General features: G+C 37.2%; 2 protein-coding genes across 2 annotated transcripts in view; both read right to left on the bottom strand.

Annotated features, from left to right (window-relative positions):
• Positions 1–2,131: 2,131 nt before the first annotated feature.
• Positions 2,132–11,443, bottom strand: Wdr5b (WD repeat domain 5B). The gene is made up of 2 exons (XM_027936006.2): positions 4,454–11,443; positions 2,132–4,077 (listed from the first exon to the last, which is right to left on the bottom strand). The coding sequence occupies exon 2, from the start codon at positions 4,037–4,039 to the stop codon at positions 3,047–3,049; it is 993 nt and encodes a 330-aa protein (XP_027791807.1). The 5' UTR covers positions 4,040–4,077; positions 4,454–11,443; the 3' UTR covers positions 2,132–3,046.
• A 96-nt stretch (positions 11,444–11,539) lies between these two features.
• The window catches only part of Kpna1 (karyopherin subunit alpha 1), a 64,825-nt gene continuing 62,351 nt past the window's right edge, over positions 11,540–14,013 (bottom strand). The window contains exons 13-14 of the mRNA XM_027935931.3: positions 13,380–13,558; positions 11,540–13,066 (exon numbers count right to left, since the gene is read on the bottom strand). Coding sequence (XP_027791732.1) covers positions 12,879–13,066; positions 13,380–13,558 — 367 coding nt within the window. The 3' untranslated portion in view covers positions 11,540–12,878. The remainder of the gene's footprint in view (positions 13,067–13,379; positions 13,559–14,013) is intronic.

Raw genomic sequence — 14,013 nt, 5'->3', positions numbered from 1 at the left:
TGTTTTATGTTTTATGGCTTTAATCCAAGTAAAATGCAGTCTCCCAGCTTTTTGGAAAAAATTTAAAAATGAGACAACTTACTTCAGCCTTAATATTAACTGTTAGAATCTGGTATCTGATTTATTACTTTTGTTCCCATTACTAAAGTGACTTCTCTCCAGCAGCCAGAATGGCTTCTCATTCTGTATTTCTCCCTCTGGTACTTATTTCTAAAGGGTAAGGAGGATCAGATGACATTGCCCAGGTGATTACAATGCTATGGTGCTTTGGGGAGGCTGGCTCCTGAGAAAGCCCTGAGAAGCAGCCAGACCTCACTGTATCTTTGGGATCTCAAAGATGAAGTTTCTTTGGAGAACATTATTTGAAAATGTTCTGGCAAGGTGATGAGAATGGTCTGGCCAGGAGTTTGGGGGACTTAGAAATTCTAGCATCATGGATTTGCTGGGGGCCACAGCAGTCACTTCCTAGCTCCATGGATAATGGTTCCCAATTGATTCCTTTCCTGCTGCCTGAGAAACTAAATTCCTTATGAAAATCTCATGTTCTTATTAGTGTGAAAGATGAGCCTACATCTCATTTAGTTTTGACTTTGGGATGCCAAGTTGTCTCACTTATATATGGATGATGGTTTCTATGATAACCACTTCATTATTCTCAATATGCCTCATTAGTATTAATGGATGTCAAGTCAGTATAGTCATCCCAATGTGCTAGTTCTCCTCAGTTATAATAGAAATTAAAAAGTAATATATGCTGCTGTTTGGGAGCTTTGTTTAATAAAATGCTAGGTATAATCTAACACATTATAGCTTCTTAATCTGATGTTATCTGTTTATATACTTTATTCTAGAGAAGTCTGACTTTAGCTTCCTTTTAGATATCACTTGCAAAGTTATCAAAAAGCATTGTTGTTCTAGGTGTGGGGCTTGGGAGGCTTGGGAGGCTGAGGCTGGAGAGTTCAAGGCCAGCCTCAGCAAAATCAAGCCCCTAAGCAACTCAGTGAGACCCTGTCTCTTAAAAATCAAAATAGGACTGGGGATGTGGCTCAGTGGTCGAGTGTCCCTGAGTTCAGTCCCTGCTGCCAAAATAAAAGCATTATTGTTTCTCATACATTTTAGAAGATTCATTTTTCTTGATTATTTTGGGACTCCTAAACCAGTGTTTTAAATTTGGGTAGATTTTAATGTAGTACTTCTTTTAAAAGTATTAACCTTTCTTCATAGAAACCATTTTTTAACTGTTGAAGAACATTTAAATGTGATTCCTGTAGGTTTATTTTAATAAAAATTAAAAATGTCTCATTAAATTAATAATTGCTCATAATTGTTACCATTCACACAATCATTTCTCATTGTTATTCTCTATTTAATAACATACTAGGATTATTTTTTAGAAGTAGTTGAACATAATACCTTTGTTTTATTTTTATGTGGTACTGAGGATCGAACCCAGGGCCTCTCAAGTGCTAGGCGAGTGCTCTACCACTGAGCCACAACCCCAGCTCACTATGACTGTTCTTTATGGGTTAAATGTAAATTTCTTAGCCACAATTTCAGACCTGCCTCTAACACTAACACTATACTCTTCCCAATGTTCTCATATATCAACCTCTTTTTTTTTTTTAAGAGAGAGAGAGAGAGAGAGAATTTCAATATTTATTTTTCAGTTTTTGGCAGACACAACATCTTTGTTTGTATGTGGTGCTGAGGATCGAACCCGGGCTGCACGCATGCCAGGCGAGTGCGCTACTGCTTGAGCCACATCCCCAGCCCGATATATCAACCTCTTAACACTAATACCTGACTAGTAACTTATTCTTCAGAAAGCTCTCAGCACTCTACTAGTCACTATAATATATTCCTCAGAATTTGTCAAATACAATTTAATGAGCAATTGATGAGGTGCTATAAAATATAAAAGAAGCAAGACAGTTATGCCTTTATTGCTTTCAGTTAAAATTACTGTTGTACTAATTTTCGCTTAATGTCTAGATTTTTTTTTTTGTATTTGTTTCATGTCTGCATGGTAGAAACCATTTTCTACTTTATATTTTTTACCTTACATTTCCTGCAAGCTTTGGTGAATAAAGTTAATATGTGTGGCTAGGGTTAGACACTTTTTAATCAATAATGATATTATTGGGAATTTATTACTAAAACCTATTGAAAGGAGGCAAGGAATAAAGGAAGCTGTGGCATCACATTCATCAAACAGAATACAAAGGTGAATAATCAGCTCTGTGGGATCAAAACTTCCTGATCCCACAGAGCTCATTATCTGCTGGAAACATGGCCCATGAAAACATTATGACACATTGGTAAATAATGTATTTTGAGTTTTAGGAATTATAGAAAAAGCAAGAACATCTAATTCATCTGTCCACTGAGGTTGGAGGGAGACAGGCAGTGATGGCACAAGAAGTAACTTCTGTACAATGAATCTGAAGTATGTGAGTTAATAGGTAACATCCTGAAGGAGCGCAGCCTCACGACTCAATGTAGCATACATTGCCATCACAAGATGGCACTATCTAATGAGGCAGAGGTCCTTTAATTAAAAAATCAGGACTTACTTTCCCCAACTTACTGACATAATTCTATATACCGTTTCATGTTCCATCACATATCACTAAAAGTGCTGGAGGCACGTGACATGTATCTACAGTCTTCTTATTACCCACCCTAGCCTCATGCTCTTGTTCATTTGACCTCCCAAATCAGAAACTGCAAAATTTCTTGCCCACCTCAATCAGTCATGCTGTCTAATTGAACTATTTCCCAAGTAAACCAAGCCTCTACAAAAGTTACTAAGAGGAACAGAATAGAAACCTGTACAGGGACAAATATATCTGAGATTCCTAACAGGCATCAAGATTAGGAGTCAAAAGCCCCAGGTAGATTCTAGACTTGTTTTCGCAACTGTCTTGTCTTGTATTCTTGAATTATAAATCTGTAAGTCTTATAATTGAAGGTAATTTTTTAAAAGAAATAAAAACCATACCAGTTAGAAAACCATCTTTCAAATAAGCTTTTTGCTAACTTGGCTTTAGTAGTTATTCATCCACAGTTTAATTGTTTTGTCATTTTCTAATGCTGCCGATGCAATGATGTTTTCTGTAGGATGACAAGCAGCTGAGATCACAACATCTGTATGACCTTGTAATTTCTGCACAATCTCTTTAGTTTGAAGGTTCCAAATGTAAACCAGGTTATCCTCTGAGCCAGACACAATCCACTTTCCACCAGTAACTGAAAAACTGGCAAATATGCAGTATTTCTCATTCTTATGACCAGTGTAAGTCTTCAGGCATCTGCCTCTGCTGTAATCCCACAGTTTAAGAGTATTGTTCAAAGTTGCAGTGAGAATATATTTACCATTTGGAGAAAATTTTACAAAAGAGACAGGAGGGTTATCATCATCAACAAGTGTTTTTAAACACTGACCTGAAGCAGCATCCCAGATTCTACAGAGACCATCATAACTACCCGACACAATCAAGGACCCATTACAATTAAACTGAACAGCAGAAATCGGGTCAGAGTGAGCAGATAAAGTCTTGAGGCACTTTCCTGTTTTCACCTCCCATATTTTCACACACTCATCAAAAGATCCTGAAATGATGAGATTGGATGGCGGATTGAAATTACAGCAAAAGACGTAATTACTGTGTCCCCTCAGTGTTTTCAAACATTTTCCAGACCTCACATCCCATATCTTCAAAGTTTTATCATCTGAGGCAGAAACAAGAAGACCAGAATCTGATGACCAGGCAACATCTGATATTTCCAGATTGTGACCATATAGTGTTTTCTCATATTTTCCATCATATGCTCCCCAAATTATAATCAGTTTATCAGCAGAAGAACTTGCTAGCCATTTTCCATTAGGACTGAACTTAACTGATGATACTGCTGCCGTATGCCCCACAAGAGTAAGTTTGAGAGCATAGTTAGGTTTTTCAGGCGCTTCCTTGCTGTGACTGGCAGAAGAGGGAAGGGTGGACTGTGCCAAGGCATCTCCTGGTTCCCTCGTCGCCATGGCTCGGAAGCCCCAATAGAGTAGGTTGACGTCCGGCCCTAACCCATGCAGTAAAAATAAATAAATAAATCGCAATTTAAAAAGTACACGGTTTTAATTAATACGATTTCAGAATCACCAGCACGGCTTCTAATACTTAAGTCGCCCCTGTCAAATACTCGCGAATATAATCAAAAGGATTCTGGCGCTGCCGGCAAGCCCGGTACTAAAGTTGCGTGTTTGGTTAAGGTATAGGGCGGTCCCAAGCGGAGGCGGTGGGAGGGGTTGCACAAAACTTCTTATCAAGCGCCCCTCCCCCACCCAGCTCCGAAGGTTGGAGAACACAGAGCCACCCTTCCAGTCTTGAGGGACTAAGTACTGGAGGATGAACAGACCACCACTTCAAACACAAGCTTTCGTAAGTTAAAAACCTACGTAGCCACCGGAACTAGAGGCTGGGGATGCCAAGGTTCCTTCCGCAATACCAACAGCCAGCACCTCAACGCCGCGTCAAACAAGAGTGGGAGGGGAAGCTGGGCGCAAGGGCTAAAAGGGACCCGTCCCTCCCCCAATCACGCCCGAACCGACGTGGCCAATAGGAGATATCCGCCTGCGCCTGCGCCGCAATGTTAGTTTCCGGCCCTTTTCACTGGCGCCCCGCAAATTCAAATCCTTTCCTGGAAGGGTGGGAATCTTAACAGAATGTTTCCCAGACCTAATTTGACAGTTTGGGATTCAGTGGATCTTTTTTTTTCCCCAAAAAAAGAATATGCATTTCTTTTTGAAAAAATGAGTTTGTTGATGCCCCTTAGTCAAAGGCTTAGGCCCACCCTTGGCTCATAAATTACCCAAACTAGACACATTTCTGAAATGCGTGAAGCTTTGACCTACCCTTCGCCCGTGACTCTGTGCAAGCGCCTTCGCTGCAGATTGCTTTGGTTTTGCTCCTGCCTGGTGGCATTAGGGCCTATTTGACCATTATGCCATATTGAGTGGAGCAGAATTAATGCCCAGATTTTTTAAGATTTCTGGTTCAAAAAGTTTCCCCTCTAAATCTTTAGAAAAAGGATAAAGAATAAGTCTTGTTAGAGGTCTATAAGTCAATGGTATACTGGGAAAACCCAGCAAACGTTGGGTGAGCACTTTTGGTCTAAGAGTTCCTATTTCTTCAAAGGGGATTCAGAGAAGGACAGAGGTTGTTGCAATGGGGTAAGAAATGGGTAAGATTATTCTTAAATATGCTGTTGAGAGTTTCCCATAGTTTTAAGAAATTATCATGACCATGAAAGTATGTAAACTAGTTAAGATACCCTCTTAGCCAGGTGTGGTGGCGCAGGCTTGTAAACCCAGCTGCTCAGTAGGCTGAGGTAAGAGGATTGCTAGTTCAAAGCCAGCCTCAGCAAAACCGAGGCACTAAGCAATTCAGTGAGACCCTGTCTAAAATACAAAATAGGACTGGGGATGTGGCTCAGTGGTTGTGTGCCCGAGTTCAATAAAGTTTACAAAGAAACTGTAAACGGACTAGTTTCTCCATCCTTGTGATTGCTCAATTAGAAAGGAACTGAACATAGTTTCTTATGCCCAGCTCCTCCAGAGGTTGAAACAGGAGGATCATAATTTGGAGGCTAGCCCGAGCAATTTGGAGGCTAGCCCGAGCAATTTAGCGACAGCCTGTCTCAAAAATAAAAAGGGTCAAAGCTGTAGTTCAGTAGCCCAGAGCCCCTGGGTTCGATCCTCAGTCCCAAGGGGTGCCTACCAGAGATTGAGGTAGGTGTTGTTCTGTGTAAAGGGTTTTCCTGGTAACCAAGCTAAAGTCAGGGGGCAAATACATTTCTCTGTGGAAAATTAAAACTCATTTGGAAACAAACGGTCTCCTATTGCGTACTTTATTAGACATGTGAAAGTTTTGCCTTTATAAAGCACAAAAGGCATATCTGGCTAACTTGTAATTCATTAACTATAGTAAAAACATCATTAAAACATTATTATTCATCTCTCAGTTAAGTTGGTGAAACTGGCCTCCAACTTGTGCTCTTCCTGCTTAGCTTCCTTAAGTCTAGTTTGCAGGTGTGTGCCACCAAACCCAGCATCTATTTCCATTTTTGTTAGCTCATTAAAAGGCCAATTTAAAAGCAGCTGAGATTAAAAAAAAAAAAAATTAAGCTTTTGTTTCAAAGAATGTTAAGAAAAATCTGTATTTCCCTAGTACATAATCACTGTTTATGTACTAGGGAAACTACTAAAACAGAAAAACTAAATTTGACAAAAGCTGAATTGAGTATTGGTGCTAGAATATATTTAATCCGCTACAGAAACCACAAGCATGAGGGAGAGGGACAAAATTAAGAATGTGTTAAGAGTATGAAGCCAATCAGCTGGGAGAGTGTCACAGGCCTGTAATCCCAGCAACAGGATTGCAAGTTCAAGTCTGGTCTCAAAACACACACACACACACACACACACACACACACCACTACCTGGGGATGTAGCTCAGTGGTAATCTGCTCCTGGGTTAAATGCCTGACACAAAATCAACCAATCAACCACAAAAAGAATTTTCTCCAAAATTTGATAAAACTAAATCCACTTTTGAGATCTGGAATTTTGATTTTTTACAAACAACATCAGGAAGCTGTGTAAAGATGATAAAGAATACAACTATGATTTTGGTTAACTTATTCATTAATCATTTTCTAATATTAACAACTAGTCCTAATGTTGTATGTAGTCTTATGAATTAAAACTAAGAATTTCAGTTTGAATTCCTTTGAATGAGGAAATTGATGGCTAGAGTGTGGAGGAGTAAGGAATACTGACACAAGTAAATCCAAAATGCCAGAAATCATACTTTATGTGAGCTAAGAAAAGATTCTCTCACATTGTTAACCCCCCCCCCCTTTTTTTTTAACATTTTCCCTTAATTCTCATCAGACAGGTGATTTTAAATTTTCCTGCCCGTGGAATTCAACTTAAGTTTCCCATAAAAGTTTCACAATTTAAAGTCTCAAATCTACAATTGAAAGGTTTATTCCTCTTGCCCCTTACCAAATTGCAAATATTCTAAACAGAAATGTTGCCATGAACAGGGGACACTTAAATATTTAACATATTAAAATGACCCACTGATTTAAACTGGAACTGTCCCTAATAAACCAGTACAGTCACTGCTGACTTCAGCAGTCTCTTCTCATAAATCATTAACTTAATTTTGGAAAATTCCACTTTTTATATGGTAATTTACACCCAGGCCTGCCCAGGCTTCTCTCAAATCCTGTGCTATTCTCTTCCCACTGTGATCTTTTGAGTTTTCATTTTCTCTGTACCCATCACTTTATTTTAATAATCCTAAACCCAAATGGTAGATAAGGTATTGTGATTCTTACTATGGACCCTCCACTGCACTCTGCTGGTTTCCTCAGGTTAAGTGGATCTTGATAAAAAAAAAGTCAAGAATAATTTTATTTTTTGCAAAAACATTAATGATCACAAAAATGGCCACATATACTGATTGGAAATTAGAGACAATTACTTTTCCAAAATTCAAGTGAAAGAGGGCAACAATCACCCAAGCTGGCTTTAGCAAATTTGCTTTTGTAAACTTCAGGTCATATTATGTTTTCTGAAAAGCAACTACATATAAAACAGATGTTGAGACACTTGCTTTAAGTTTTTAATCCTAGTTTCAAACAATCGCATAAAAGAGTTCCTTTGAATTTTCTTTTGTAATCGAGTACCCTTTACTAACATCACAAAAATGCATGTTCCTTCATTTATTTATTGATGTCTACTATGTGCAAGGCACTCACCCATGGCCTGACAGACTGCATTCAAGTACAAAGAATCATTACAGCCCTTCCAAAATCAGTGTTAGAACACTCTGAAAAAGGTCATGGAGTGGCCAAAATAAGGTAAGCAAAAATACAGTAAAATGATACCTCAAAGGGATGATACTCTTTTAGGAAGGACACTGTATTAAGTTCACATCCGTGGCACTGCTTCAGTGAGTAATTCTTCTTCATTTCAAAGGTTTTCCTTTTCTGTCAACACCTCCCTGTATTTGCATTTGAATGGAAAATCTCCCAATTATGTTAGTAAATTCAAACTCAATCATTTCCTTTTTTTGTAGGGATTGAACCCAAGGGCACATAATCACTGGGCCACATCCCCAGCCCTTATTATGAGTTAAGGGTTCACTAATTTGTTGGGGCCTAGCTAAATTGCTGAGGCTGGTTTTAAATTTGCAATCCTCCAACCTCAGCCTCCTGAGTGCTGGGGCTACAGGTGTATGCCACCACATCTGGCTGCCTTTTTTTTTTTTTTTTTTAAATAAACCTCTGTTGTACTTGTCTTGATGTACAGAGTTTTAGCACCAAACGAGGGGAAAGATATTTGGGCTGAGTGGGCCTACAACACCAGACTGTATAAACTAAAAGCAACTTACACCAGATGGAGTTGTTCTAAGGGAGCCAGAAAGCCAATGATGAGGAAGTCAGGAAGAATGGTCCTACAAAATGGGTTTGCCCACCTGTGGCTCCTGAAAGTCTAGTTGTGGAGTTCCTGGGCACAGAAAAGCACAACCACTGCTTTCTTTAAGATAGAACTTGGCAAGTCTTCTCTCCTCCCTTGGACAGTCAGTATTTAAGGACTGTGACCATGGAGCAAAGTAATTTCTTATGTGTCTTATTTTGTCATCTATAATACAGTGATAACTATCCACCTCAAAAAGCAGTTGGAGGATTAAGAAAATGGGAAAGTCCTTAGCCATAACATAACAGATGCTCACATAAAGACAAAGTGCCTTTGCCTTGACACCTTCAGAAAAACAGACTTCTTTACCTACACTTAGTAAAAACAGAATGGAACTTCATCTAGAAGTTTACCTTTGCTTACCTCAAGCTTTCAGATGTATTTTATACCCAACATAATTTGATAATTTTAATTCATATATAAATACCTTACTTTACCAAACATTATTCTGATGCTCAGGTATCCATTCTTAAAACCTGTCCTCTTTGGGACAATAAAGCATGTTATATTTTTCACATTACAGCCTACTTACTGTACTTGTCTGATCTGGCTTTCAATTACTTTTTTAAAAATTAACTTTTTTGATAGGAAAAGATAACCTAAAACATTTCCCAAATGGGCAGATATTTACTTAATCTGTTCACTTAATAGAAGGAAATGGTCCTATTAATTTAGTATGTCAAAATACTTAAATTTGAGACTTTCACATATAGGCACACATATCTCTACAAATGAGCAAATCTGGAATGTAGGAGGTAGCATATAATGTAAGTTGAAAGCAAACAATGCCTCTTTCTAAAAGTGAGCCCTTCTTTAGTGAACAGCATCCTAATACATCACAATTTCCAATTTACATAAAAAGCTACAATCCCTAAAACAACTATAATGACTTGCCATTGATAAAAGACAATTTTCACTCAAGTAATAAATAGAAATAAATCCTTTGACCTGAAGAAAATCTTTTTATAATAATGCCCCAAGATGGGGGATCCAACAGCCAAAATGTTTATTTTGAACTACAGAAATAATTTAAAGTTGCCTGCAGGTAGTCATTGACAAGAAGATTTAGTTGCCATATCTGGTTGATGAAATATACTTACATACTTTTTTCTTAGGCAAAAATCAGCAGCAACCTGGAATAATTCAGATTTATTAAGGGAAAACTGCTAATTTTTCCTCTGTAACAATAAGGCTGAAAACATCCCAGAGTCAAATCAGTTTTATCAGGTATATGAAGAAACAATCCTAGGACAACAGTCTTCAAAAGCAGTACTACTGACATAGGCAATAACTAAAAAGGATTTTGATAAGTGACAACATAGTGTTCTACTGAGAATTCTGTCTCCTCAATCTTTTCTTTATGTCCACCATCTTTACATTCCCTGGTATTTTTCCAATCAACCATTATCTATCTGCTGGTCCTTCAGATATCAGGTGCTTTTACACCCCAAATTCTCTGAACACTTTTCTCTCCCCACCAAAGTTCTCATTGGAAAGAATATACTTTCAAAGTTTGAAGGAAGGGGTCAGGGGAGGAAAAACAGCCACTTTTCCTCATCAGCATATAAAACTAAAATTTTTCTTTTGTTGAAATCAATATACTTCTATAATGAGTAACACACTTTTGTGATAAAAATATAAGTCAAACTAAATAGAATCTTCCAGAGAAATAAAATAGGATTTACAATTACCCCTTAAAATGCCATTTCTAATATCAAAAAGGCTGATTTATCAATAAGTACAAGCACATGTGAATTATGCTGTGATATAACTTGAGTCAATTTCAATTTTTATACTTAAAAAAATAAAAGCTTAGTTCAGATCTTAAGGTTCGTGAACTTTTAGGACCACAGCAAGGTAAATTTTTCTGTTTTAAACAAAACAGATCACATCAGTTAAATGGACTTTTTTTGTTTTAATTCATTCATTGAGACACCTGCTATTGTTAGCAAAAATTCCCACCATACACTACTCTTACTAATGTGGCAATACACTTGGTGTGCTTTATATTTTCCATTCAAATTGGTTTATAAAATGAAAAAAAAATTAACTATCCAATAGAAGATACATAATTCAAAACATCCTATAGAAATGACGTTACCAGTAATTTACAATTTAAAAAAACTCAGCCACAAAAAAAAAAAAATTCAAAGCTAAAAATGAGATTTTTACTATGAATCAGTGCTTCTATTATCCTTCTGAAAGAAGTCATATTTTAATGTGATGTAAAGGCAACATTGAAAGTTCTTCTTTAAATTAACCACCTAATTTATCCCTAAAATTACAAAGAATCAAAGTCTTTTACAAGTCAAGTGCAGTAAACTAAAAAGTTCCTCAGCACAAAGCAGCACTAGAAAAAGTAACAGTATAGATGAGAGTTGACTAGTTTTGCTGTGGCTGCTCCATCAATAACAACAGACATCAGACGTATCCATCCCCGAGCACAGACACAACTACAGACTAGAGGCGAAGAATGCGTCACTCTTGGCTGATAAATGTCCTTTGTCTTTGAATCTTTCTAGTTTGAATGAAGTGGGCTTTTTAAAAGTTTAAATCAGGTCACATAAGTTGGCTGTTTAAATAACATCATGATGAGGTATGAAAGCTCTGAAAATCTCCTACATTCAGCAGGATTTATCAGAGATGTATAATAGCTTGTCAGGGGCAACTTCCAGATAGATTTTACACTTTGGGGTTATGAATTCTAGAAGAGGATAAGTCTAAAGAGGTTTAAAAGGGTATGCTCTGAAACAGAAGTCAGCAACTTTTCCTTCAGAATTCATTTTGAACAGAATCATCATCAAAAAAATCTTCTCTGATAGTGTATCCCAACATTGAGTCAAGATGGCCAACTAGCACCGAGAAGTCGTATTGAACTCAGTTGCAGTTATCTTGGCAATTAAGCTTATATTTTCATTCCAGTCCAAGCACAAAATGTGGATCAGTGAACACAGTACTGGAAGCGCCATTTGCAGGTATAGATTGCAGTCATCATTAAATGAGTCAGAAGGTGGACACCATTTTTATTGGGGGTGAGGGTGGGAGTTGGTACTAGTAGACGAAATAAAATTATTAGGGAACAATGAGGTTATTAAAAAAAAAGATCACTGCCCTTATTTGAATTAAGCATGTCATGTTGAGAAAAATGGTTGTTTTTCTTAAGAATGCTACATTACAGGGATCATATATGCAGCCGGAGTATATCAGAATCAAGCTGCACTTGACTAAGAAAAAAAAATTCTTAAGTATTCTTTAAAATAATGTGTTATCTGCCAGTCACAGAGGGGGAAAGCACCTAGGGTTAACTCCAATTTACTGAGGACCTTGATCAGGACCACAAAGCCTGAAATATTTGTTGTAATGCAGAAACACAGCCTCTAGTCATCTGGGTTAAGTCTGAGAAAATTGGAAGGTTCAAGTCCTTTTATTTTTCCTCCTTATTTTGTAACTGAATTATAGGATATGTTTTTTGATTACTAAGAACTCTAAATCTTCATACCAGCATTAGAACTGAACCACTTCCAAATCCTAAGTCACACAAGACCAAAGAGAAGCAAAAGCCATACAAATTAATACGTGCTCCTCTTTTTTCTGCTTTAAGGGAATCTGCAAACCAGTATCACATTTAAGAGTCAAAGTGTTAATTCTTCAGCATTCCTGACAACTAGAAAGCATTCACTGAAGGCTGAAGGTAAGGGAGTGGATGGTTTAATTTTAATATCTGAAGAATGGCGCCAATAGAGGAAAGAAAACCATCCAATCTTAGTAAGAATTAATGCAAATTTGGCTAGAAAAAGCCACCAGATAATCCAAGGGTTCACTGTGGAAGAACTCATGAAAAGTACTCTGAAGTGTACACAACAAGTCTAAACATCTCCCTTGTCACAAGTAGTTGTGTGAAATTCAAGATAAAGGTTTAGTTTTATCTTTTAATGTCAGTATTTGTTTCCCACTTTAAAGGGAATGAGGAAGAGTCCTTTTTTCTCCCCCACAAAAAAGGGAGCCACATTAATATATATATATATATATATATATATATATATATATATATATATTCCCATGACTCTAATATAATTGCGGATCTCCAAAGCCTAGGGATTTTTCCATTAAAGTGGGCCGTTCTGGTTACCCTATTATTATAAGGGTATTCCACCACAGAGAGCCAGAGGTTTTCCAGATGTGTGTAAGAGAGCAGGTGCGCAAGGCAAGCAAATGAGCGCAAACAGTATTATGGAAAACATTTGAAAAGTTAGCTCCATGAGGACTGTGGGCTCCACAAGAGGACTCGACTGGGTAGCCTGGTCTGACACAGGAACATGAAAGCAGTATTGCTTCAAAGCTGGAAACCTTCCATAGGAGCCTCACACTGCTGGAAGATGTACTGCTGCTGGCTAAGGTCAACCTGGGGAGCAATGCTGCTGTCCTCATCTTCGGTCCCAAAGTAATGCTCAATAAGATCAAAGGCCTTCTGGTAGATCTCCTGGTTTTCATGACTCTGTAAGAACTCAATTTTATCCAAACCTAGAACAAAGAATAAAGAAAAATCTTTATTGGAATTTCCAATAAACTATATTTTACCATGTCTTCTTGATATAAATGAAAATTTTCTTATGTTTTATAATAGTACTGAAATATTGCTAAATTATATCTAAAAGCTAATATTATAAACTGACTTCTTAAATATATGTATGTAAGCAATAGAGTCTGTAGAAATAGCAATTTCCTTAACAGTCACCACATCCTCCACTACCTAGTAATATTAATGTTATTATTGGACTGCATCTATGACCTAATTAATTCTTGGCCACAATCTTCTTCACTCAAAGCATCTTACCATAAGCTTCTTCAATCAAAGCACAGTAAGGGTTAATGCCAGTGCCATTCCTTTTTGCTTCTTGTTCTCCAAGCCTCAAGATATTTTCCAAGCCATTAAGGGCAACCTGTACAATCTTAGAGTCCATGACAGTGAGGAGATCACAGAGCGGCTTGATACAACCCAGTTCTACTAGGTACCTAAATTAATACAAAAAACAATTTAGTCAAAACAAAATTTTTAAATTTGTAAAACTGTTATGAAACTGGTGAGTCATCCTCAAACTCACTGTAGAAATAAAAATAGGTACCCAGTCAATTATACACTTCATCACCAAAAAAAAAAAAAAAAAGCTATTAAAAAATTAACCAAAACTAGTTCTCCAATTTTTCTCTTCACAATTTTTGGACTGTAAGAAATAAAAATTCTTTCCTACCTTGAATATAAGCAACTAATTAATTAAAATAGCATAGTTCTAATAGACTGTCTTTTTGTTTCTATAGGAAACCACACTTCCCAAACATGAACATTTGGTTCTAAAAGCCAGCACAAACCCAGGAGGCCAAATAATTCAAATGTGATTAGAATTTTACTAAGTTGTGAGAAGACTAGGAGGAGAATAAAACAAATGTAGGGAGAACTCTTGAGCTAGAAT

Source organism: Marmota flaviventris, chromosome 8 (assembly GCF_047511675.1).
Source record: "Marmota flaviventris isolate mMarFla1 chromosome 8, mMarFla1.hap1, whole genome shotgun sequence".
NCBI classification, from domain to species: Eukaryota; Metazoa; Chordata; class Mammalia; order Rodentia; family Sciuridae; genus Marmota; species Marmota flaviventris.
Note: the sequence above shows the minus strand (reverse complement) of the source record. Positions and strands in the feature narration are given on the sequence as shown.

Excerpts from the sequence above, each read along its gene's own strand:
- Wdr5b (XM_027936006.2), bottom strand. The coding sequence starts at position 4,039 with ATGGCGACGAGGGAACCAGGAGATGCCTTGGCACAGTCCACCCTTCCC.